At 46.6% G+C, this 26,644-nt stretch overlaps 1 protein-coding gene across 7 annotated transcripts in view; it reads right to left on the bottom strand.

Annotated features, from left to right (window-relative positions):
• The window catches only part of KIAA1109 (KIAA1109 ortholog), a 113,948-nt gene that overhangs the window by 68,796 nt on the left and 18,508 nt on the right, over positions 1–26,644 (bottom strand). For 6 of the 7 annotated variants that reach the window (XM_036233450.1, XM_036233454.1, XM_036233453.1 and 3 more), the window contains exons 12-31: positions 25,136–25,292; positions 24,654–24,732; positions 22,926–23,017; positions 21,943–22,060; positions 21,236–21,391; positions 20,869–20,966; positions 19,471–19,649; positions 19,227–19,333; positions 18,279–18,490; positions 15,842–16,069; positions 15,026–15,163; positions 13,286–13,465; positions 11,365–11,493; positions 9,409–9,528; positions 8,459–8,739; positions 6,591–6,841; positions 5,066–5,315; positions 3,292–4,126; positions 1,006–1,076; positions 307–480 (exon numbers count right to left, since the gene is read on the bottom strand). In XM_036233450.1, the coding sequence (XP_036089343.1) occupies positions 307–480; positions 1,006–1,076; positions 3,292–4,126; positions 5,066–5,315; positions 6,591–6,841; positions 8,459–8,739; positions 9,409–9,528; positions 11,365–11,493; positions 13,286–13,465; positions 15,026–15,163; positions 15,842–16,069; positions 18,279–18,490; positions 19,227–19,333; positions 19,471–19,649; positions 20,869–20,966; positions 21,236–21,391; positions 21,943–22,060; positions 22,926–23,017; positions 24,654–24,732; positions 25,136–25,292 (3,855 nt within the window). The remainder of the gene's footprint in view (positions 1–306; positions 481–1,005; positions 1,077–3,291; positions 4,127–5,065; positions 5,316–6,590; positions 6,842–8,458; positions 8,740–9,408; positions 9,529–11,364; positions 11,494–13,285; positions 13,466–15,025; positions 15,164–15,841; positions 16,070–18,278; positions 18,491–19,226; positions 19,334–19,470; positions 19,650–20,868; positions 20,967–21,235; positions 21,392–21,942; positions 22,061–22,925; positions 23,018–24,653; positions 24,733–25,135; positions 25,293–26,644) is intronic. The other variant, XM_036233451.1, reaches the window with a different exon arrangement.

Below are 26,644 nucleotides of genomic sequence, written 5' to 3'. Positions count from 1 at the left end.
TCATCCCTCCATGAATGAGACAGTGAGAATATCGAACATAATAATTATTATTGGGTATCTGATCATTTCATGCTTATCAGCCCAAAAACAAAAAACGGAAAAAAATATAATGCAATATGGTTATTATAATTCTGCAATATAATTATTTAGGCTGAAAAAGCAACAAATGGTAACTGACTGACACGGATCTTTTTAAACACGATGGGTATCGCGGGCCTTCTTCCTGAGGAACATGGCACACACTAATCGTCACGACACAGACGTTCCTCCTGAAACAACAGGAGCCGCCACAGACAAAGGGAGCACCTGTCCAAGGCTTCCGCCACCAGCGGGGTCAGGACGACGTCCACGGCCCCCTTCACCTCCACGATGGCCGTGGTTCTGGTCTGAGACACGGGCTGGCCCAGCGCCCACTCCTCTGTCAGCGTTTCGTCGTCCGTGCTCTCGGCCGCTTTCCTTTCCAGAGGCGTGTACGGTGTGCTGGACGGCGCGACGGGAAAGAACGCATCACCAAGACCAGGAACAGAGAAGTCGGAGCCTCCTCAGCACAGGTGACCACTTACACCGACGAAGGCTCCCACCCAAACGTTCACGGAGTTGGACTAGATAGCTTATGCCCCAAATACTTTTCAAAGAGGACCAGTGAGGTACTAAGATGCAAACTGATCCAAGATGGTTAATAAAGCGAATGAGCAAAAAAATGTTTTTGATATATTTACTTAATAGGGCTTTTCCAAACTACGAAAACGACAATTCTGAAGTCTTGTTAGTCCCCGGTTTTGACACGCCGGGTTATGGCTTGCACAGTATTAGGACAGAAATGCCACTCATTACTTATAGGTGTAAGCGAAGCCATGACGGACAACAGAATTGAATCACTGGTGTAAGTTATCCATAAAATAAGTCTACAATCACCTAAAGAATGTTATTTCTCAGAATAAAATCTACATCTCATAATCAAGAAAGACGGACTTTAAACTTCAAAAGTATGAACTTTTTACTTACTTTGAAGTTGATCCTGAAAATTGCATTCCTCTGTCTAGTAACGAATTAGCTGTGAGCCCCTGTTTGATTACCTAGAATATAAAACATTACTTATAGCCTAGAATTTTAATGTTATGCTCTAAGTTTATCCTATAGACTGATTATTCGTGAAAGCCAATTTCCACATTCATATGATTTTGACATATATAAATATTTGACACATTGAGAAAATCACAGAAGATACTCCTTCGGCCGTTTCGCTTTGCTCATTCTGACAGGTGCACAGCGGCACGGTGAGGGTCCAGCAGTGAGGCCAACGGCTGCGTGACGGGTGTCAGAGAGGGGCTTCGCGGGCCGCTCCTCCAGCGCTCCCCCTGAGCCGAGTCTTCAAGCCAGTTTTAGAGTCTCTTCCCAGCACAATCCAGGTGCAAGTGGAAAAGAACCCCACCGAAACGTTACACTACAGGAGAAGCTAGACTGTATTTTATGTCTAAAAGGTAAATAAAATAAATAATGCACTCGAAGGACCAAACTGAATCCTTTTAAATGACAGCCAGTTATTTAGATTTAATGGAGAAAAATAACTTTTTTTACTCCGTATGCTCTATCTTTGAAGTTATCTAAAGATATGAATTCCTTGACTTATTTTCTCCAGACATTTGACAATCTAATCAAACTGGAAGTTTTACTGAAAATACTAAAATAATTCTAACCTCTCAGGTACTCTGCACAGCAAGAACCATTCTATTTGATAGTGGAAAATTCCGATACCAACATTTTCACATGGAATAAAGAGAACGATTTATCTTGGGCAAGAAGACAAATGGGCACAACCCTAAAACCAACACTGTCAATGCCGCTGCTCCCCCTTCCTTCGATACATATGACTCGCGTGTGTGCGCGCGCGTGTGTGCGTATGTGTGTGTGTGCGTATGTGTGCGCGTGTGTGCGTGCGTGCACGTGTGTGCATTGTGTTACACGTGAGGGTGCACCATCTGTGAGGACACTCAGCTCCACTTCTCGCCTCCCCATCGCTACTCCAAGTCCAGGCCCGCCATCTCCTCCACGGGCTGCTGCCGCAGGCTCCTAAGTGATCACCACCTTCCTGTCCTGCTTAATAATGACCATTTGATTCCACGTAGTGGCCAAAGTGCATGAGACCACATCGCATCCCTTAAAGCTCAGGAGTTTCCCAACGAAATTCAAAGAGAAATCTGACTGCTGACACCCGGGCCTGTGACCCCGGTTCCAGCCTCCAGCTCACGGGGAGCAAGGCCCGCCTCTCACTGCGCCTCGCACGCCATCGACTTGCTGCCCACCTGAGACCCCCAGCGAGGCTGGTGCTGTGGCCGGGACGCGCTGCCCAGGTCTTCCCACCCTCATCGGTCCACCTCGCCCTGTAAGTTCCGGGCTGTCTCCTCTGGGCCTTCCGTGTCTCTCCGGCCCCACCCCCCGCGGCCTCTGCCCCAAGCCCCTCTGGTTATCTTCACGCCATTGACTCATCTGTCCATCTATCGACTCTCTGCGTCCACCCGTGAACTCTCAGCCCCAGGCCCACCGCCCACACTGGTGAAGAGCAAGGCCGGGCGCACAGCGGCACACGATCGGCGCCTAAGAAGGAGCCCATGAACACTTAGCCGCTTCCGGGGTGTGTGCGCGCGTGTGCGTGTACACGTGTAAGCGCGCACCACACGGACTCCTGAGCACTGCTTGTCAGACCCGCGAGGTGTTCTATGCTTAACTTTGGTCTCTAAAATCATGAAAATGTCTCTTACAAATACATAATTTTATAAAATAGTTTTCATATTGGCTATCATCACTACACTTATTTTGACTTATTTTTAGCTTTCCTAAAAAAAGCTGCTTACAGAATACATTACACAAGTGGACAATAACCCATTCGTAGTAAATTATAAGACCTCAAATGTTGAATGAGTGAAACTGGGTTTGCAAAGAGGCAGTCACCTATGGATCAGTAGAAAGGACATCAACTCTTTAAACCAATGTGACAACGTCTTTCTAAGACACGGAGAACGTGACTCCACAGCGCCCGGATGCCGACCTCAGAGCCCGGCGCGGGGACTGCCTGCTGATGGAGTGACGCTGTGACAACCGAGTCTGAATCCAGCCGCCAGTCACGGCCCTGAACACGCGGCGCCCACCAACGATGCTGGCACGCCCCTCCTTCACAGAGCCGTGCCCCCCCACTCTCTCTCAGAAGGCGGCTAAAATGACTGAGTAAAACCACGTCGTCGAAACTGTGCTCCGCGGCCCGCCCCCCAGGGAGACGAGAGGCGTGCTGTGTACCTTAAAGGCCGGGATGGACAGCTGCTCCAGGGACGAGGCGCTCTCCTCGCTGGTCGGCGTGTCCAGGTCGAGGGGGCGATGCAGCGAGGACTTGGAGGTCCTTTTGTTGGTCGGGTGCTTCGCCGACCAGTGAGTCACCTGGAGCTGAGTGAGGTAGGTCTGGTAGCAGCTCATCGCCGGCTGCTGACACGTCACCTGCTCGCTGTCTCCCGTTTTCTCGCCTTCCGCGGGGTACAGGTGCTCCACGACCTCCTCCCCTCCCACCGCGGACACGAAGGAGGCCTGCGAGGGGTGGGCTTTGAACGGCAGGGTCCGGGGGCCCTGCACGCTCTCGCCGTGGCCGCTCAGGGGCCCTTCCACGCTGTGATATATGGAACCCCTACTGTAGTCGAGCTGCTGGGTTTGCTTTTTCTTCTTTTTCCTTCCCGGGTAAGTTCCAGGCCCTTCGTCGCTGCTGATGGGCTCAAACTCCTCAGCTGCAGAAAAGTAGGCCTCGCTGTCCGCCATGGACATGCTGGAATCCATGGACCGATACTGGTGAAACGAATTGGAGTCCGCTGACGGTGTGTACGGAAAGGAACCAAAACTTCTTCTCTGCTTCGGTGAGTCTAGTACATTCTCATCACTCCTGGAGACATCGCTACTAAACTGGACTCCAACGGCCACAGGCTGCTTGTCCCCATAAAAGGCAGCAGTCAGGCTCTTGGTGCTTCCAAGTCGGGTGGAGCACACGGAGGCCTGCCGCTTCAAGGGCGACCTCAGGGGAGACTGGCCGGCGGGCTGGTCCTGAGCGCTGGGGGACACGGGGCTGCTTCCAGGAGCGTCCGCGGGGATGCTGCGAGAGAGCGAGGCGACCACCACTGAGCATCGAGCGTCTGCGCTAAGTGCAGGCACGCGCTCGTCCAGTCCTTTCAGCCGTTTTATCGTTTATTTTACAAAGAAAGGAAAATCTAAAATTTCACAATATCCTTATGAAGTAACAAAACAGCACAATGCTTGATCACACCCCATGGACTCCCCCTCTCCCCCCCCAAAAAAAGGTGAGGCAGCTTAAAACAATAAAAACATAAAGAAAACCAGAGTATAATCTTCTATTCATAATGATTAAACACTAAGGCATTTATATGGCTTTTTTTTTTCATGTCCTTTAAAAGCTTGTCCGACAAAACACACGGGGGACCTTTGATTAAATGAGGACCTGGAGGAGGGGAAGAAGTCACAGGGAACCATTTACTGAGGCAGAACAAGCTGACCATGAGAGGCAAAAGGTCGTTTTTTACAGGTCAGGTTTGAGGTCTCCGTGAAACATCCATGCAGAGAAACTAAGAAGGGACCTGGGCTTCCGCAGACAGGGGTCCTGGCTGGAGTTCAAAGACGTGAGCTCCAGCTCAGAGCAGAAGCTCAACAGCCCGACACCGTCCAGGGAACGGTACCGCGCGAACGCAGAAAAGGTACGGAACGGGCGTGCCGAGGGACAGCCAGCCGCACACACGCTGGCAGTAAGCGCGAGACAGGGCGGGGGGGGGGGGGGGACGGAGGACGTGAAGTCCAGACAGAGGAGGAAGGTGGCCCAGGCGGCGGGAGGAAAGCCGGACATGTGTCGCCAAGAGGAAAGTTTCCTAACACCTGGGATGACTAAGACACGCGTAACTTTGACAGTCAGAGGACGGCAGCTGACGGGCACTTTGCAGCACGCTCAGGGGGAGGAAACGCGTGTACGGGGGGGGCGGGGGGGGCAAGGAGGGGCAAGACCGCCCGGCCAGGCGACACTGACCTCGCGCGGCCGTCCTCCCTCTTGGCGCCGGGCAAGAACTCGCTGGGGAGCGCGCAGCCGTCGGCGGCCCCGGAGGGGCTGTCCCTCTCGCCCGCCAGCAGCGGCTGCGCGGCGCTGCCGTCCTCGGAGGACGAGGACGAGCTGTGGGAGCGTGGCGGCACCTGCAGGCCGCGGGGCTGCGCCTTGCGCTCCGCCTCGGCGCCCGGCGCTCCGGCCTCCCAATCCTTCCTCTTCGCGCCGGCCGCGGGACCTAGGCCACGGGCAGAAGGTAAGTGGCGCGATAGCAGTCATTCCAAGAGCGATTTATGACAAATATCGCAATTCAAGTCCCTGTTTTAGTGTGTGGCCATTTTTAAGAAGCAAGGTGTCTAACGCCACATTGCAAAGCATGGATCCAGAGTTCAAAGACAGGGAATTTTTCTATTTTTCTATTTTTCTCTTTTAAACATTAAACTAAAAAGTGAACAAAACTATTAATATAGATGTTTAATACATTAACTCATTACCTTTGGCATTTCAGAGCCTATTTCGCATGACACCAAATTTCCAACTTACAGAAAACTGAAGAATAATACAACACCATCTTCTACTCGGAACTACCCATTTAAAACACGTACACACATTTCAGTGTTTATCAGTATTCAGGGAAAAACCATCTCAGCGAGAAGCTGGCATACGTCCACCTTCTTTCCACTAGGAGCTCCTTACATGCGGCCTATCGATCCGATGAACTCTTAACTCTATTTTTCTTATCTTTGTCTACTGACAAAAAGCAGTGCTAACGGTTTTGAATGGACCAAGGAAAAAAGGCCAAATATTGATGCAACATGAAGACTTCCCTACATTTCACCTATTAACAGCATAGCGACTTGAGCAGTGAATGTTGCATGTAAGCACAGGAACTACGAAAGCCAAGGGAAAGTCCATCTCTGAAGTCTTTAGAGAAAAGACAGCAGACCCATCTCCTCCTGCCACGCGGGGAAGACCCCGTCCACGGCTCTTCCCCAGCGCACGTGTGTGTGAAGTACCCTAGGGCCACTGAGGAAGGCCATACTGCTCTTCCAGACATGTTCAGTTTCAGTGATAGGGAGAATATTTTGCAAAATTAGTCGATAACATGGGGCCAATGGTATAAATATTAGTATTGATAAGTTTTCCTAGTAAAGCAAACTGGTAAACGACTGTTAGCATGAAGCGTAACTATTACTAAGTATATCTCTGGAAACTGGGTTCTAGGAAAATACTGATATGCGAGGAAATATTTAGAATGCGCTTGGCTAGGAAAGTCACCCACGTCGACGGGAGGAGATCTGAATAATGGCTCCACTTCCGTCTCGTGGAACTGAAAAGCTCACTAGTCTCATCCGGCTTTAGGGAAACCACCTGCGAAAGAAGGCAGGCTATACTGAACCCTACCCTACGACGGCTCAAAAAACGGAGCTGCTCGAAGTAACACTGAGCGCCTCTCAGGACGGCACGGGGTACAGGGGATCAGCACGAGCGACCAAACGACACGCGGCTTTACCGTCTGCGACTCTGGGGCTTTCCTTGGTGACGATCCACTCTCCGGGCTGCAGCAGAGACTGCCCGTAGCACATGTCGGACTCCGCGCTCGCGCTGGAGAATGCGGAGCTGCTGGACGGCGTCAGCTCCTCCAGCCGGAAGAAGTCCAGGCCGCTGGCGGTGCCCCCGAAGAAGCGGCAGCCGCCGAGGCAGCCACACCGGTTCCTGCAGCGCTTGCTCTGCAGGGCGGCATCCGGCCACAGGAACCACAGCCTGGCAGAGCCCGGGACAGGCAGCCACGGCGCGCGGAGCGCAGGGGGAAAAGCAGAGCGTGCGGGCAGAGGGTCAGAACAAGGCACCTGGCGGCACTTCAAAATTATTCGTCATAATGTTTAAAAATTGTTAACATTTTTAAAACGACAAAGGTTTATTTTTACTGTGGCATTCTTTGTAATCATTTTGCCATTCTAATAAACAAACAAACAATAGTCTCACCGTGATGAGGAAGAAATGAGTAGGAACAGTAATGAGAGACAGCATCTATTTTTTAAAAAGCCAAAGAACTAAGGAGCAGCAAATATCAGAATCATTTAAATCCAGTTTAAAAATAGCAGTAAATATTCTTAAAAGTACAAAAACTTTTAAACATTAAACTAAAAAGTGAACAAAACTATTAACATAGATGTTTAATACATTAACTCATTACATTGAGCATCTCAGAGCCTATTTCACACGACACCAAAAAATAAATATGGGGTAAGAAATTGTTTCTCAATAAAACTAAAATAATGCGACTAAAATAATGCAGTATGCTATATTTTAGAGAAAAAATTTAAGATAGTTTTGTACTAAGTACTCTAAATGAAGCATTAAGAATTGAGAAAATATATTCAAAATTCTTCAGGCTCGGAGTAACCCACACACAAATCCGTGAGTATTTATTAATTCCTCTTCTTTCTTAAAAGGTATTATATAATACAAATCTAAGAGTTACATCTTTATTCCTTTTTCACCTGCATCATCTCATTGGGTCCTCAGGGCGTCCACAGGAAGACAAAACCGGGATCATTTTCATTTTATATTCATTCGTTTACATTTCTTAAACACATCTACTATGTGCCTAGTGTTGATTTCAAAGCATCTCAAAATGAAAGACCTTATAGACCCCATACGTGGGTCTATAGCAGCATACGTGGCTTTGCGGTCATCTTCACAGGGTTCAAATTCTAGCTGTGCCACTGAATAATGCTGGGACTCTGGACAAGTGAGTTAACATTTCAGAGCGTTGGTTTTCTCATCTGTAAAATTATGGCCTGATATACCTGATAAGATTGTCGTGAGGATTAAGCAGCATCGTGTGTGCGAAGGACCAGACGCCAAATGGGAAGGCAGAGGCAGCAGGTGCGGCCCCCCCTCCCGCTCCTCCCTCACACAAACCGCGGCACCGGTTCCCAAACTTCCGCTTGCGGAACCACCTGGATGGCGCACGGATATGAGGAGAACTGGGCTCCGCCCACAGAGAGTCTGACTGGGGTCCGAGGAGGCCTGATGGTGGACGCTTCTAACTTCCGAGGAGATGCTGGTGCCGGTGGTTTGGGAACTGTACTTTTCAGAAACACTAGTCCAATAAAACTAACAGTCTCTGTGCTTGGTAACTTTTCCGGTTATACCAGGAATGAATACACCTACTCCCCAAAACTCCCGGGACTCAAACATCCACAAAGGCACCCAAGCTGAAGGTCTGCGGGCTACTACCACATAGGGACACAATCACACCAGGTCTGTATTTAAAATACTCCAGCTACGTTCCTAACAGCAGAATGTTCTCCATAATTAGCTAGCAATTTTCACCTGAACGTGAGACTGTCCCCGTCCCGAAACTTCACGTACCTCTTGGTTCTGGCGTCATGAGTTTCTAAGAACTGCCTCTGTGCCTCATGTTTAGAATGATGATCCGCAGCCAAGGCGACGTCGACCGTCACGAGCCCCAGGCTGGCCGACCCGGCTTCGAGCCAGTGGGCCCTCCGCAGCAGCGTGGGCTGGAGCCCCGCCCGGGGGTTACTCGGCTGTTCGATGTACTGCCTCACCTGGAAGTCCTGAATCGCAGCGCTTATGCCTTCCCCAACCGACTGGTTGTGGAGGTTGCAGTTCGCAACCCGCACTGCACCCATCTGCAGTGGAACGAAGACAGTGAAACAAAACTCCAGATTTGGTACTTTTTAGCGACTTAGAATAAACTACAGAATAGGTAATGATTTCGAACTGCATGAAAGATGTAAGAAAAGAAAGAGAAGGGAGAAAAGAGGAAAAGAGAAATAGAAAAGATAAATGCAACAATAAAAATAGACATGGATTTAAAAAAAAAAAAAGAGGATAAAAGGAAAAGAGGAGGAAAGGAAAATGAGAAGTGCAGCAAATAACGAAACCACAGAATCTGAACGAGGTTTGGTTTTAAACAGTAACCCGCAAAGAAGAGGTGGCAAACAAACGTTTCCAGGCAGGAACTACAAATGTATAAAACCTAAAAGCATTCAAAATCAAATCTTTGAAAAACATTATCAATCTACTTCCCTGCTATAAAAGCAAGATACCTGTTTACACCCCTGTCATAGGACAATGTTGTAATAAGTCAGCCAGAGTAAAAATGTAGAAGTGTGCCTTAAAAAAATATACTGGAAGAGAACATGGATGAGTAAAAAATAAAAAGCTGTCAGGTAGAATTTTGCAGTATTTGGTGTGATGGCGAATTATAAATGTGTGTTGTAGTTCAAGAAATGGAGGTTTGGTTTTGGTGAACAGGAGAAAGAAGTATACTGGCCAAGAAAGAGATGAGCGTGTACCTTCACGTTTGTAGCACAGCCATGCTCCACGACGTAAATATCGGCCCCATCGACTGCCAGACGGGTCATAGTGTATTTCAAGTCATCTGAGGCTGGACAAGGCCCGGGAATACAACTCAACTGAAATGAAGGAAGACCGAACGTTTAACTCTTCACCATCAATCCACTATTTTGATACTTTAGTCTCCTTATTTAAACAAACAAAATTCTGGTTACATGTGTATTTTTAAAAACCAGACAGTTAAATTTCACTGTTTTATAATAATAAATCACCAGCAGTTAGTCTTAAAATTAGAAAACTAATCACAAGTAACCCTTTTTCATTTAAAGGAGGCAAAAGGTAAGTCAAAACTGACAGAATTCATACATAACCTGGTGCTGAAACTCAAAAAGAATGAACTGGTAAGTGAACGACGTCATAAGAACTAGACAGGAGTCAAGTTGTAAGATTTCTTTGAGTACTCCACCGACACACACACATCAGCTGTAAATTTTATGGTATGAACGACAATCCACACGGATTTAATTTAGTTTTTCTCCTAAAACGTAGACTTGGTCATGTTTAGGTTTGACTAAAACATCCACATTGGCCACTTCCAAGAACTTCTTGGGCGAAGGGTCCCGAGTAACGTGCCCAATGGCATGTAACTGCTCCTCGGTGGCAGACTGGATGTATTTCCTCCATCAAAACAGACCATAAAAAAAGGAATCTAAAATGACCAAGCCCACCAGTGGTTGCATGACATGGTGGCTAGCTGCGAAGGGCCACAAAGAAATTATCTTCACTGATGGGGATGGTTACACCTGTATGTATCACATTTGCTAAAACTCAAACTCTACAACTTAAAAAGGGTGAATATATTATATGTAAATTATGTCTCAATAGAATTTTAAAAATTTTTAAATAACATAAAAGCTTTGAGTCTTAAAACAGAAGGTTACTGTTTAAGACTTTTGAATCTTGAAAAAAAGAAAAAAAGAAGCCTACGAGCCCGTGTGAATTGTCCGTTAGAAAGTCGCCATCTGCCATGTGGACCCAGAGATGTGCTGGCAACAAGAAAAACTAATTTTATTGCCAATTATAGCAGTTTCCTTATTTAGGTAAATAAGCATGAGTTACCGGTGTTTGGACATAAAATTAAAAGAATGAATACGTTCAATTTTCAGTAATATAACAGCAAATAAAAATAGTATAGCAAAAGGAAAAAGGAAAGGCACATAGGGAAGAAGCTAGAAAGAAAAACTGAACTGTTAACAGTGGCTGTCTCTGCGTTGTAGAATTGGGGTCAGTTACTTTTCTTTCTTGAAACTGTCATGTTTTTAAGATGTTCCGAAATGAGCATACTTCCCTCCCGCAAAAAAAAAAAATGCTCCTCACCCCCACACTCATGAGGAACAGGGTTCCCACACATCACTGCCACCACACGCGGGCTCAGGGGCTCCCGTCTGCGCACGGAGCCTGAGTGGACGGAGCGTGCCGCTGCGGACAGAGCTTCAGATCTGCGGTCGGGCGACCTGCCAGACGCCCAGCACCGCCCATCAAGCCAGGAGGACAGGTGTGCTCCGCGGGGGTCCACCAGCGAAGCCGCAGCAGGGACCGGCACTGCTCCTGCTGCGACTTGTGCATCTACACAAAGGTATGGCCGTGTCCCCAAGAGTTAGTGCAATAAAGCAACAAGACCTACCCGTTCACAGTGAAAATGTAAGAGATAAGATATGCTTTTCATAGTCTCATTTATTTGTGAATGGATGTTTTACTAATTACCTTACATGTTAGCTACTTACAACTAAATAGCAACTGGCTACGATTTGCAGGAATAATTTTCAACATTGAAAAAACTGAACTACAGTGTTTACTTCGTGGCTATGTGCAATTGATTTAAAGCTGACGTCTCAATCTTTCATTTAAAAAAATCCATAATTGTTCATAAGACGCTAACACATTCCTTAACGTACCTTGGATTCACAGAAGCGACGATCGATTCCATGCTGACACATTACTACTGATTTGGGCCTTTCCAGTTCATACTCCCGACAAACCACGTGAAAAGCAAACGTCTGCCCCCACTCCAGGAGACACGCCAGCTGCAAAGGAGCAGACAGGGTGGCGACGCCGTGAGCACGCGAGCCGCACGCGCGGGGGCCGTTCGAGCCGCTTACCCCGCTTGGAGCCCGGACGCCGTCTCACCGCTGCTGCCACACGGCCTACCCGTCAGCCCACGTCATCTGCCACCCTGGCATCATTTATGAGCATGTGCGACTCTCCATTTGTGAATGACAAAACACATGGCCAAAATAAAAACGCAAACTCGTTTCAACTGAAAACTTCGACTTCTAGAGCAAAGCACTTTTCTTCACGGTTTTAGCTTTCTTACATGACTATATGGTATATATGACTATATGACTTACATGGCATAGAAAAGCACCTAAAATGTATTACCTAATAATCACCAACCTTTAGTGTAAAATTTTGGAGTATTTAATTATCATTTTGAACTACGATTTTAGAAAATCAGACATTTTGAAGATTAAAGCACTTTGGTTTATGTAAATAGAAGCTTAAGTAACCATACAGCAATTTGTCAAATCTTTAGCTTAAAGAATCCTGAATTTTGAAATTGATTAGAGTCATTAATAAACTTTAGACTTGGGTCTAAAAAGCGCACAATTTAAACTACTAGAAAACGTGAATTTCGCCTTAAAAACATAAAACGATGGCATGAATGTTACAGCACCCACGGAATCGTAAACATGCCAACGCTCTAGTGCAGAAGAAAACGTTTTGTCCTCTAATAAGGGTGATTTATGAACGCGTGAGAGTCCAGCAATCCCTGGATTAAAGGAGCTGCGTCCAGTCTCACAGGGTGGGCAGGAAGCACGCTGTTTTGTTACACGCTTCGGTGTAGATGAGGCAGGAAACGGTGGATAATAGAGAAAGGATAGTTGAGGCCAGTGAGCACTGAATACTTCTTTTCATTCATTTTTATGTGAAATAACCTTTTGGAATTCCATTAACTTTCCTACTATTTCTAGAATCTTAATTTTTGCTGTCTTCCGTCGATTTCTTTCAGATACATAAGGTACTTAGATCCTTCATTCACCTTCTTGTTGCTACCATCTCCCTCTAAATTAGGTTTCATACCCATTCTGTAACTTTTCATTAAAATTGAATATGTACATTTCCGCCACGTTCCAGTTTTTGAAACGCCAAGATAAACGTCATAAATATAAGGCTCAACGGGGGACTCATTCCGGGGACACGACGGCACTCGAGGCCAGGTTTACTTACTGGTACCCGTGTTTTTATTTTTTTAAACCAGCGTTCACATTGTTAATAGCAGGTACAAATGACATTATATGGCTTTGGAGCACAACCAGCAAAGAACTGTGCTACCTAATCCTTAATACTATGAATGTTGTTTTCAAATCCTACTTAAGAACTATATAAAAAGAGCGAAGTTCTTAGAAAATTATTCTATATACTGGGGAAAAGAGGACTGTTCCTACAGTGGAGAACCAACCAGTATAATTTCAGTAGTGTATGCGGTCTCTCCATAATACATATGTAACATACATATCTCATTCTGGGTTCCTCCCAAAGAAAGTCTCAGATTCTTTAAAGTACGACGTAGACCTATAAAATATTACATCCGTCTGTTTTATGTCGCACGGAAAAATGAAGCCTGTCTCTGACTCATCTGTTGCTAAGAAAATGCTGAATGCCGAGAACGATATTCGTCCAAAAAGCGAGGGCCCCGTGGCCGCTGGGAGGCCCTCGCGGGACACGCGGCGAGCGCCCGAACGGGCACACGATGGCCCTCGGAGCGGCAGGAGCGAAGGGAAAAGGGGTCAGGAGCGAGTACTGCGGGGGCCTGACCTGGGGGGCCGTGACCTTAGCCGTCAGGCTCCCGGCCTGCGCGTCGATCAGCCACGCGTACTCCAACGAGTCGCTTCCCAGAGGCAGGCCTTCCGCCGAGAACATGGCATGCGCTCGCAGCTGGAGACCCGACAGGCTGATGTGCCCCTCCCGGAGCGCCTCGTCCACCGGGGGTCGCTGCTGAGAGCAATGAGAAGGACGTAAGCAATACCAGGAAATCGCATCGGAACGTCTCATTCTTTTCCCGCCAGAGACAGTGAAAACACGCCACGTGGAAAACGGCCTTCGGGATCCAGAAGCTCCTAACACAGCCTCGTACACAAGAGGAGTCCGGGTCGGGCCTCTGCAGTGACGGCGTCCACGAGAGCCAAAGCGGGGTGCGGATCTGACTGCGAACGGCCCTGACGAACAGAAAGAAACTAGTGCTCTGACAGGGAGTGTGACGGGCCATCTTCTGTGGGACGGCAGGAATCACGCGACTAAAATACTGAAAAGGAGAAAATAACGGGACAATAAAGACCGTTAGGACAACTAAGTGAAGAACTAGAAAAGGAAACCGAAACCATCTTCCGCACAGATTTCAGGAGCTACGTAAATACAGAAGGACAGATTCACCTTACAGAGAATCCTCATGCACGCGCCACGAAAAGCAGCAAAAGGTTCGGAGAAAGCTGCTAAGGCTGAGCCGTTCAGAGCGCTACAGCGTGCGCGCTGGCTCCCCGGGGCGCCACGGGGACCCGCGGGACCAGCAGCGCCCGCCCCAGCAGCCCAGCTCCTGCCGCTCCACCTCCGGTCCTCCACCTCCCTTCGCTCGGCCACTGACGCCGCCCACCTCCCTGCCATCCTCCCGACGCCGGGAGACCCCCGGCCAGGAGCCCTGCAGAGCCCCGTGCTCGCTCTGCACATTCTGTGGCAGAACCAGCATACGTTAAGTTTCAGCTACCACGTTTATACGTGAAATATATACATCTATGAAAACTAAAGTTCTATGTGGAAAAACATAATCAGTTACGGCAAGAGTGAAAAGCTTACTGCACTGAATCCACAGCAAGTCACCGTCTGTGGAAGGTGCGGGGTTACTGGATTCACGCCCCCATGTCTAACTTTGCTCTGCATTGTACTAAAATCCATTTACATCTGTAAAGCGAGTGAGTCCCCTGCAGGAGGGAAGAGCCCCGCAGCAGTGGTAGGCGCCAGAAGCAGCCCTGGCATTCGGAAACAACAACAAAGTGATAATCTGCCCGGGAATGTAAATGGTTCACATCTGATGAATGTCACTGGTTCGCTTCCAAAAGACTCCCAGGGATATCGTGAAAAAGTTAACAAAATACCTTGCAAGCATGTTGCATGAAAAGAATAAATCGCTGACTGTGTAGGTGCCCATGTTTTGAAGATTCAGGCACTGCTTAGTATTAATGCTTAGGTGGTGATTTTCAGCAGAATCTGCCAACATTTTATGCATTTTTCCCTTCCATAAATAAATGAGAAAGTTATAGAGTATTTCTTTCCATTTCTAAAAACAATAAGATCTAAAATATAATTGTCTGGGATCACAAATAGGGAAGAGCAAAGAGAAAGAAAACAGATTCTTGAAACACTCTCATCCACATACACACACGCGAAACTCCTATGGTTAAAGGAAAAGCCTGTCGCTCAGAGAGCGACCGGGTCCATGCGCAGAGGCTCACACACAGCGTCATAACGAACCCGAGCCTCCGGCACAGCTCGCTTTCCCGTTACCTGATAGTTATCGCTGACACACACGGTCAGGGGAGACAGGACAAGCTGCAGCATGGTCTCCCTAAAGCCTTTCTTCATTTCGAAGCACAGTCTTTCCAAGAAAGCTGTGGGGCACTCAGGACCATCAGTGGTTCCGTGCTAAAGTCAAACAAAACACCATAATCAAGGTGGAGAAAAGCTGAAGACCAAGGAAGTGCAGGAAAATAATTCTTACGTTCATGTAACTAAGAGATTTTTTAAAAAGAGAAACAGTGCTTACTGATGAACAGAATCACTCTACCCCAGTAAGGGCACAGGGCCACCAAGCACCAGAGGTGACTTCTCTGCTGTGCGGCCCTGGTGTGCGACACGGAGCCAGTGTGCCACACAAGCTCTCGGGCCACCCTTCCCTGTCCAGCCTGGCTCCAACGGCCCCGGTTCTCTGGGCAACACGACCTCGTTCCAAGGCAGCCTCAAGGTCACCCTTGGGGTGAAGCAGGATTCTGGGCTGCTCCAAACCCCTGATGCAGTTCAACCTCAAGGCCAAGCCTGACGCTTGATTGGGTACTAGGTCCACCGTAAGGCCCCAAACTGGTCTGCGGCTGGAGATCAAGGCTAAGAAACTCTACGGTCCCAGGACACCCACTAGCTCAATGCCATGACGAAATGTTCTATAGCTACATGGAGCAGCAGAGGCGTAGCTCAGGGAAAGAAGGAAAACAGGAAGTGAGATCATCAATGCTCGAGCAATCCCGTTACGAAACACGCGCGCGCGCGCTTCCTGTGCTGGCTAAGTTCGCAGTACACCGCACGCTCCTCTGATCTGCGAACACTTACGACGGGAAGACGCCCGTGGACTCTGTGCAGGTTCACGAGGACAGTGATATCCCAAGGGCGCAAGGCCAGCGGGTGGATGGACTTGGCCGAACCTTCGCTTTCCCTCTTACTGCTGTCCACTCCGACGGCAGTCCAGCCGGAGCTGGACGAGGTCGACAGCGACAGCACGGGGCTGGAAGCCGCCTCCTCGAAATCCACGTACGCGTCGTCCTCCCCGAAGTAGTTCTCCTGGAAGCATTAAGGAGCGCTATCAAAAGGGGCACGCGACCGTGACGGCTCACCTCAGGGTTCGAAATCTGCAACTCTCTTTCATGTGACCGAAAGCACCAGGCCTATTTCCTTAAAATGGAAAAAAAATACATATATTCAAGACATACTCTCACTTGCCTGCTTAGCAAATATATATTCTGCAGCAAAAACAAAAACAAAAAACAAAAAAAAACACCCACAAAAGGTTGCATAAGTTTACAGTGAAGTTTCGTAACGCCACCTCCAGTAACAGCAGAAACGTGCAGTCCGGGTCCTAGAGAAACCGGCAGGGGGTGGGGGGGGGGCAGCGCTTTCGACCTGCTCCTCGGGGAGCCGGAGCAGCGACACCCGGGGACATCGCTCGGGGACACCGCTCAGGGGGAAGCGGAGCAATTCACCAAAAATCCAATTAGCTAAAAACTACACCTCATACAGTCCAGTTAAAGTATTTATCAGGAACGTCTTAACAGCTGTAATAAAAATATAGATGTCTAACTGATGTACTGTATACTTGAAACTAACTTAAATAAATTTATTTTAAAAATGTCTGATTTTGGTCATTGATGACAAAAACATGTTATAAAATTACCAAAACTTGTTTTCACATAGTTCATCCTGGTTTCTAATACATTAGCGTTTCAACTACAAATATTCTGGTTTCTTTGCATCAGAATTTATTTTTAACTGAAATCCTTTTTTTCTTCCCATTGGTTCTGAATTTAAGTTTTGCCTATGTGATCTGTCCGTAGTAATCAAAAACTGTTAACATATTCCCGATGACACTGTTAGTTGTATTTGTTCAATACTAGAACCAAGTCAGTATTTTGGTAAATTCTGCATTTTGGTTATTGACACATTTATTTTCTGGCTAGGGTTCTGGATACTGAGCCAATTAGTAAACATAATAACAGTAACTCAAATACTGAGATTTTAAGTACCTTTGGAACCCATTTGGCCCACATGTCTTCCAGAGTCTTTATTAGCAAACCCCGACGGTCCTTCCCTGGCCAATGCTGATCGCCCTGGACCCTTCCCAGCACTGACCGCCTCCGTCCCCGTGCGTGACAGCGTGACAGGGCCCCTGGTCAGCAGAGCACTACCACTGTGCACCGACCGCGGTGGGGAGCACGAGGCAGCTCTGCGAGAATCAGACTCACGCAGGCAACCCTGCTGCTCGTGGTCATCCACGTTTGGGTGATTAGTCTGCCTTTGATGATCATATGTAGTGAGCAGCCAACAGTACAATAAAAATCTGAAGCAAAATGAATCTGTGAAATCCTAGAAAAATGCAAAATTTCATGAAGTTGCCGAAAGTGATGTTAGGTGAATCACAGGTAAAGCTCTTGGTGATAAGTGAGGATCTGGAAGGCTTAGAGCAGTTACCTAGGAAGAACAGTCAGTCAATAAGAATTACTGACGACTTGCTGGGGACATTTTCAAAGTATGAGCCGGACATTAAAAGAATAACAGCGACTTCTAGAAAACTGACCATGTCTACGCTGATCTTAAAATAGCCTCTCTTCACAATTGTGCTACAGACATCATTAAGTGCTATCACACTGTGCAATCACACAATTTCAGTGGGGAAATTACACCAAAATGAATTAACACTTGATTTAGTCCTCGCCCTAAGAAGCAGTGCATATTTCTTCAGAACCTAAATTTGTCCTACCCTGAAATGAACTTCTTTTCACGTATTTGCTTCAACTTTTAAGATAGAGCTCCAAACAAATCCTTGATTCTTATTTACCATGGAATAAAGTTGTTTGCTTGTAATGGAGCCACGTAACAAAGACCTTTCCTGGCACCAAGTACCCTCAGATAACGAGGTTCTCCTGTATTACATGCCATATTATTATTATATCCATTACAGTGTGTTAAAGGTTGTCCATACATGTCCACTCCTCCAGCTTATTTCCTTGACAACAGATGTTAGATCACCTGTATCTCATAGCAACTAGCACGATTCCTAGAATATACTAAATGCTCCAAAAAATGCTAAACTGAGCAGTACACTCTTTTGATAATTTTTGTAATGAGTCTAGTACTACAGGTCTAATCGACATATATAATACATTCTCAACACTTTAAATCATCCAACTGGCTATCGCAAACGGTCCCAACTTCAATTAGATATGAACTGCTTTACTTAGGTTTAAAAATACGTAAGTCTTTTTAAAAATCATACCTTTATACACAGAAAGGCATTTAACAGAGGTCCGTAGAGGGTTATCTGAGAATCGGGGGAAAGCTCCATTTCCACGTGGAGCTTGTCAGGCGGCAGTTCCGAGGGATCGACTGGGGGGCGTGAAGAGGCGGAGGGAGAGGGAACCGCCCTGTCCGAGGCTCTCTGCGATGACGGCCTCAACACGGACAGCATCGTCTCTTCCATTTCTGACACTGGAATAAAAGGAGGGAAGAATGTTTGGTGGAGGGAGGAAAGTACCTCTTAGAAGCTCTTCAAGGAATTATCCACTAAGAAGTCTTATTTTGCAAATACGAAAGCAACTATCCCTGATATAGCCTATAGGATACCAGGAAGACAAGCCTAAAAGACTGATCATTGAGAACGCAAACCACAGTATGTGGAGAAGTACATAAATCGGATCGCACAGAATCAGTGAAAAGTCCCTGCTAACACTGGCGGCACTCGTCAAGTCCCTGCAATGAAAATCTGGGTCGCGATTAGGCTTTGACTGTCCTTGGGCATTATGATATACGATGTCGAATGTGTTAAAGAAATTAAGATTCCACAAAATCAAGTGCTTTAAATATATTCACATGCACTTGTTTGATATTCCGGCTCTGCTGCTTCTAGCTTGGAAGACCTCGAGAAAATTATCTAATTACGTTCTCTGAACACATTTTCTCAACTCTGCAATGATAATACCCATCTCACAGAATTGTTTTAAGGATGAAATGAGGCACTGTGAGCAGGAAACGGCCTGGCCGAGCTTTTGATACAGAGCTAAATGTTCAATAACAACCTATAACAAAATCCTGGAAAGGTTTTAAATGTATACCATTATTTCAAAATAGATGCATTTACAAACTCTTTCATCTCTTTCTTGTACCTCTGATGATTACCAATCATAACACCAGACATTTAAGGTACAAATTATGTAAACACACTCACGTGACTGTTTTAGCTGTTCGTCTGCTTTTTGCGGATAAATCGGATGCCACGTATAGTCGATGGTAAGCGTGACACTCGGGACAGTCCAGCATTCGACCCAACCAGCTCTTGGAAGAGTAAAAGACAGAGTTTCTAGTCAGGCATTTAGTGTATCCCTTTAACTGAACACGAGCACCAGGGACAGACGGTCGACTGTGTTACATGCTGAGAACGAAGGCTCAGATCACGGACGCTGTGTACTCACTTCTCCTGAGTGATGTTCCGCCATTTGGGCTTCACGGTTTTCTGGCCACCGTGACACTCGGCAGGAATACCAGCATCGTGAGTCATTTTACTTGGGTGGCAATTCCTTACCAGCATAAACAATGAATATTTACTAGGGTGGCAATCTGGCAGAAACAAATGAAGATCAACATCTTCTCCCTAAAAATAATTTATAATGACCCAAAGTAATAAAACAGGTACATAAAAATGTTAGGTTAGTATTCACAATCAAACCTCTCTATAATAAGCTTAAGAATAAATTCAAAAGAAAATTTTAAATGGAAGATTCTACAATGAACAATCAGGTAAATAACTGAAATAAGATTTTACATTGACTAAATTCTGATTTGAAAGTTCAAGGGAAAAAAAATCAGTATAGTTTCCACAAAACAGTGAAAAGATTATCTTTCATGGACATCCATGGATATTTCATATGTAAGTGAGTAAAAAATTTTTAAAATCCTATCCCTAACATGAGCTCAGGTGGAATATGTTCTGTATTTTTATTAATTTTAAAAACATGGTCGTCTCTTTTGATCCCAGTCAGCGTCGGTCCGTCGACTGGCAATGAGGAACTCCGAGCGGGCCCGTGGAAGGGCCCTCCCTCAGCCTCACCTTCGCCTCGCTGGCCCCCAACCCGCCCGCCCCGATGCCTGCGTTCCTGGCCGGCGGCACAGGACAGTGGCTGAGCCGTGCCGCCTGGTTCAAGTTCCACTCGTTACCGAACTCGGCTCCTCGGTTTCCTGTTCCCCAAGGAAGACAAGAACCTTCCTCAAGAGGGCTGTTCCACCAAGCAAACGAGTGACCACTCAGAGGCCCGGGGACAGTGTCTGGCACATACGAAACGTTTAACAGGTGTTAGCTGCTCATATTATTATTGTTGCTATTTTTTACCACCATAACCTCCATCAGTACTACAGCTACCACTGACTGCCCATACCCTAAATTAAATGTTCCTAAAATTTCTGAACCCGTAAGAGTTGGCTTTCAGATAAAAGGAAGACAGGTATGTGTGGTTAGTCCGTGAATTCACAGTTACAATTAGGATTGAAACACAGAGAACTGTAAAATCGAGTCATGGACACAGTAAACGTCAGAGCTAGAGGGGTCAGCCTCAGGGGTTAGCCATGAGCTCTAAGAAAATTATCAACTCAGGGGATTGTTTCTTATTGCCCAACTTCTTAGGGGAAGTTGGAGAGCTAAGGGGAATGGCAGAACACTCAGTTAACTATAAAAAGAGAGAACAGCAACTCTGTGACGCTTAGGTTAGTGAGCGACGGAGGACAGCTAAATCACCTCAGGGTGGTGCTGGGAAGGGCAGGAGGGTAACGCTGGGCTCTGGGAGGTCAAACTTACTAATGCACTCAATTATACGTACTCTGAGGGAGAACTTGGTGTTGCATGTAGCGGGGACGAAGTCTGTAAAAGGCAGAGAGAAATCGATGTTCAGCGTTTCCCCACAGGCTGCCAGATACACTGCAGACAAGGAAAAAGAAAAAAGAAGTCACTTTTAACTTCAACAAAATTCTCGATAAAAAATGCCTTAAATATACAAAATAAACAAAATCAAAGACTAAAGCTTAGTCCAAAACAAACTCTGAAACAGTTAACTGAGAATCTTGCAAGACTGTGGAGAAAAAGGTCAATTCCAGTAGCTACTAAAACCACAAATCAATACCAATTTTCCTTGTTGGTATTTGTCTTAATGAAAAGGAGGCTTAACCTAATTTTTAGAAAGTTCTTACCATTTTCCTGTTGTTTAGTGGAACAATCGATCCAGTTGTGTTGGTTAGCAGCCCAAATCATCTCGAACTGATGAAACATGATTTTAAAATTCCACGTATACGGTACAAATGAAAAAATGTCTGGAGCACTATCGCTAGACCAATCTTGAATTAAATCTAAAATTATTGGAGTGGGAGACAAAAATTAAAATTAATTGAAATTCAGAAAACCAAATGTAAAGATTTAACACCACTTGATCGCAATATACTGCAAGAAATAAAGGGATTTTTTTCCAACTAACGATGAGATCAACTCAGCTCCCAGTGCCAACGGAAAGGAGGAAGTAGGGGCTCTAAATACAAAATAGCGTATTTGAATAGACTATTTGTGGACTACAATAATTAACACAAAATAACAAAGCCGTGTTGATGCCCACTTCGGGAAGCGAGAGAACTTGATTCGGCTTCCCCGCAGTACCCCACTGGACGGAGACAAAGCACCGGCCTAAGGCGTGCCCTTTTACTTCCTCTCAGCTAAATTTTGGGCTCATATTTTTCTTTTTTGTATTAGGAGAGAGCACAAAATATCAGTATTTAAAATTTCCCATTGATACTCTCAGTCCAAACAGTGCAAAAGTAAGAAAGGCTGAATTGTGTCACCAAAACCCCCACGTTGACTCTAAAAGCTGTGATAAACCCCTCGGCATCTACGTTTGCTAGGAAATCACCTGTGAAGAAGTTCTTCTGCGCAAAAATGAAGTGGTAGGTGGCTTTGTACACCTCCAGCTCGCACTGCCACGTCTGCGGCATGTTCCAGGTGCGGGGGTAGCTGGCGTTGATGTGGAACTGCGGAGCGGACGCAGAGGGAGGGCGTCAGGGCCTGCGGCGCGGCACCAGGGACGAGCGCGCACGCACCGCGAACGACGGAAACGCGTTGTCCCGCTGAGCCGGACAGAAGGTCCCTTCGAGATCTTAGAATCACTGGCCAAAGGTCAGCGTCCGCGGTCACGACCTATCCCTTGAAATCCTGTGCCACGATGCAGCAGGAGAACTGCAGAAGCAGCACCGCGGTGGACGGAGGAGCGGCCAGCGCGCCTCGCCCCGCTGAGGGCGGGAGGCCCGGGCGCCGGGCCGTGGGGCGGAGCGCGCGCTGTGCGGGGAGCGTCGGCCCCCAGCGCCTGCTGGGCCCCCGTCACGGTGCTCACAGATCCGACCGGGCGTCTGTCGTGTTCCACCTGCCAGAGCCGGGCCACTCGGCAGAGGCACGGCCGCCCCGCCGGGAGCGCGCTGCTCATCAGCGTCAGCCGGCCCGGGAGCCGGTCAAACGCCGCCTGCGCCGGCCGGATGTGTGCTTATGGCATCCAATATGTTCTTGGTAATTGTGAAATTTTCCTCTGAACTCACATATATGTCATGTGTAAATATGCTTGTTTACACAAGCAATTATGGGCCTAAGGATACCTGACCTTGCATAAAAGTATCCCCCCTGAATATCGGCCATTCTACAAAGTGGAGAGGCAGGGTGGCAGGGAAGGCCACAGCTCCGAGAATCTGCCCCTGTCCCCAAAACAGGGCAAGATCAGCTGGTGCCTCTTGAACAAGAAGATAGACCATTTGATGACTTCCTGGTCATTCAAATTTTATACTGAAACATTAAAACCAAATTTGCATTGTATGCGCACGAGCACATCGTCATGCGCTCTGGACTCACCGCTAACATTTCTGCTTCTAGAAGGGCCCGGTACTGCATGCTGGTCGTGGCGTCGACGTGTAAGAGCTGTCCCTTAATCGCAGGGGTATAACCTGGCAAGTGAGAACGTAAAGATTAAGACCCGAAAAACTCTGGGCTGGAAACAACTCCCACCACCACCCGAAGGAGAAACCCCTGAAAAATGGCGCCAGTCACGGTGAACGCCCTGGTGACGGGGAGCTCACAACCTAGCAGGCGTGCGTTCTCATTTCAACGGCTCTGAGGGAGGAAAGTTCATGCTTCACATGTCTATCATGACTGTGCTTTCAGTGCAAAGCTACGAGGCCCTTCTCCAAATGGTAGTTCCCAACGGTTTAAGACGACTCCCACGTCCGCTCTTCCTCCACTGACTCGAGGGTACTGACTTTTATTGTTTTCAACTCCTCCTCAAGCAGTGACAGTCACCAAACCACACAGCCCATTCTAAACAAAAGCAGAAAAGCTCAGAGCGTTTCACTTCTTTCCTTGATGGGCTGCCCTTCTAGAAACACCAGCTCCGTGGTGGTTGTCAAATGGCTAGTCCAACAGGCATCCTGCTCTGGGCATTTTTTTCTGAACGCCTGAATCTCTGGAAAGAGGTTTCAGATGTAGTTGAGTTCTACTTTGTAGTTGAGTTACTAAGACCTAAGATTATTTCCGCTCAGAGAGTCATCAGACAAGCCATCTAACCTTTACCAAGAGCCTGACCCTTAACTCACTCACGGTGCCACGAGCAGTGTGCTGTGGCACTCCCCGTGAATTCACAGGCAGCCCCTCAGCCCTCAGGTGGCCCCGTCCCCCCGGTGCACCAGTGACTGTACAGTCATTGCTTCCCATGTGATCATCAGTTTAAAGATGGTAGCAGCACTCCTTCAGGCGAAGCTTTCTCAGTCCCGTGCGCCCCCGCCGCCCTCCCCAGCACCCGTGGGTAACTGCGGCTGTCCGAAGGATGTGGCCATCACGCCCGCTGACTGAGTCAGCCGGGTCTGGGGAATGGGCCTGGGGAACGCCAAGCAGCTGCCTCGAGACTCAGCTGGGTTTTTCTTTTAAAACTGGCTAAAATAAGGTTTAGTTCCCAACTAAAGAGCCCCAAAGCATCTCCTCTCAGAGAGCAACAGAAAAACTAACAGAAAAAAACGTTGTAAGCAAATTATGCTCACTCTTAAGAGAAATATAGGAAACAATGAAAGCGCTGAATTATAAGATTTAATTTAAGCATTCCTCCCCTTTCTAGGTACACAAATAATTATATAATATTTACTGTTAATAACTACAGGCATATCAAAACATAACAAAAATCTGAAAAAGAAAATCCCATTAATTAATGTCAGATTATAGATTAACAAACTGTTATTTATATATTTATTTCCCTACTAATAACTTTTAAAAATTTTAAATGACAGGTGACAGTCAATATTGCATCAGTGTCAGGCATACGACGCAGTGGTGCGACACCTACGTCACCCAGGAAGTGGCCCCTGCCAGTCCAGCGCCCGCCTGGCACTCCATGTAGCTACCGCCGCATGACTGACCACGGTCCTGACGCTGGGCCTCACGGCCCGTGGCGGTCTTCCGGCTGCCTCTCGGCACGTCCTCATCCCTCCCCCTTCCGCACCCAGCCTCCCAATCCGCTCCGTCCGTCTGTCCGTCCGGTGACCATCAGTTTGTTATGCGAATCATTTAAAACAGCAGACACTCGGTGTAGCTTACCATTTTCCTCAACTGTCATTGGAATATTAATTTCTAAATAGGAGCCGGCTCCTACATTTACATGTACAGCATTTGTTTCCTACCAAGAGAAAAAAATTAATTCATTTAAGACATTTATCACAACTTTACTCCCATCCTCACTTTTCAGCTATTAACACGTAAAAATATAATCAGCGATGATACTGAATAGGTGCTAAAAGTTCCTAAGAAGAAAAGTTCAAATTTATACCAAAAATACACTAAAATAATTTGGCCAGATACAAAAGAAAAAATGAACCAGAACATAAAAGTCTATTATTATTAACTTCTTTCTACTGCTTGGCATTTAATGAAAATGACACATAAACAATTATTGGGGGTTGGGGTGGCAGGAAGCTCAGAGAAATGAATCTAAATATAGGACAAGCACCGGGGAAAAAAACTCTGAAAAATAATGTTCAAATTTTAAATACTATTTGCTATTATATTATTTCAATAATTACCCTGTTTTTGGTAAAGAGCAAGTCAATTGTAGCATCTGCAATAATATTCATTCGCAGTTCAAAGGCGAGGATCTGGCGAGGCCCCCCAGGCTGTGCGATTTCAGAAACTTTCAAGACTTGATAGTCAGGTGGGAAGAAAAACTTCCATAAACAGTCTCTACATAAGGAGGTAGCAAGAATAATGTGTTATTCCAACAAAATTACCTCTGATAAGGGACCAAAATCAGTATTCTAACTTTACATTATCACTGCTCTCTCTCTTAACAATTAGATACGAAATAGAAAAAGATTCACAAAACCCCTACTATAATTTCCTTTCAGTAAAATGAAAGACTTGTTTTCTCCAGTGTTTTATACTTTCGGACATCAATGAGCTCCAAGCATTTAACGAATAGACCATCAAAGAAGACACTGGTAGACGGACTGCTCACCGATCCAGCATGCCGCGAGGGACGGAAGGTGGCCCGCGACTGTCGAATTTCCGAATGGCGGAGTTGCTCAACTAAACTAAGCAACGTCTACTTACATAAAAATTTAGATGTGCCCTCACAACTACTGGTAAATGTCCTCGCTTTTGTTTAAAATTCTTCAATAAAGAGAAAGATGTTCGTTATATATTAAAAATAAGAATTACTTCAAATTAATAGAAGGACTAAAAAATAAAAACCCTTTCAGACACATTCCATTACCTCCAGCGTGAAGTCTGTACTTCTTACCTTCCCACGCGCCTGCTAAGGACCTGCAGGACCTACAGGACGATGCCCCGCCTCGGTCATTTACCCTCCCCTTCTCTCCCTGGCTAACTCTTACTTATGTTTCAAAGCTCGACTCACATTTCTCTCTGGCAAAAAGGCTCCCCCAGTTCTTCTCCTCTAACCTTTAATAGGAGACAGGTACCTGCTATGGGCTGAGCTGTGCCCCGCTAAAGATTCGTGTGCTGAAACGAAGTCCTAACCTCAGAATTTGGCCGTGTTTGGAGATGGGGTCTTTACAGAGGGAATTAAGTTAAAATGAGGGCATTGGGTGGGAACTAATCCAACATGGCTGGTGCTCTTCTAACAGGAGGACATTTGGACACAGAGACCTACAAGACACCCAAAAGGCAAGACCCTGGGAAGGCTCAGAAGAAGGGGTCCGCGAGCTGAGGAGAGAGGCCTCTAACATGTCCGCCCTCGCGGCCTGAGGCGCAGCCAGCCCCGCCAACACCTCTTCCCAGAATTCTCACCTCCAGAACTGGGAGAAATTTCTGTTGCTGAGGCCACACGGCCTGTGGTACTCGTTAGGGCAGCCTCAGCAAACCGCCAGAGTATCCTTCTAGACTTTTCATCAAGACTTTTTATTTACCTCTATTACAGGACATAATAAACCTCTTTTATTTCTTTTTCCTCCACTAAAACTAAATGATGTAAGTCTTTTATCTCTGCATCTGCATAGCCCTAACAATAGCTAGCATATTCGTCGATTAAATACAAAAGAAAAAACGAACTAATAAACGTTGATCATTCGCCA

Source organism: Rousettus aegyptiacus, unplaced genomic scaffold, assembly GCF_014176215.1.
Source record: "Rousettus aegyptiacus isolate mRouAeg1 unplaced genomic scaffold, mRouAeg1.p scaffold_m13_p_16, whole genome shotgun sequence".
Taxonomy (NCBI): Eukaryota; Metazoa; Chordata; class Mammalia; order Chiroptera; family Pteropodidae; genus Rousettus; species Rousettus aegyptiacus.
This window is presented reverse-complemented; position numbering and strand designations above follow the sequence as displayed.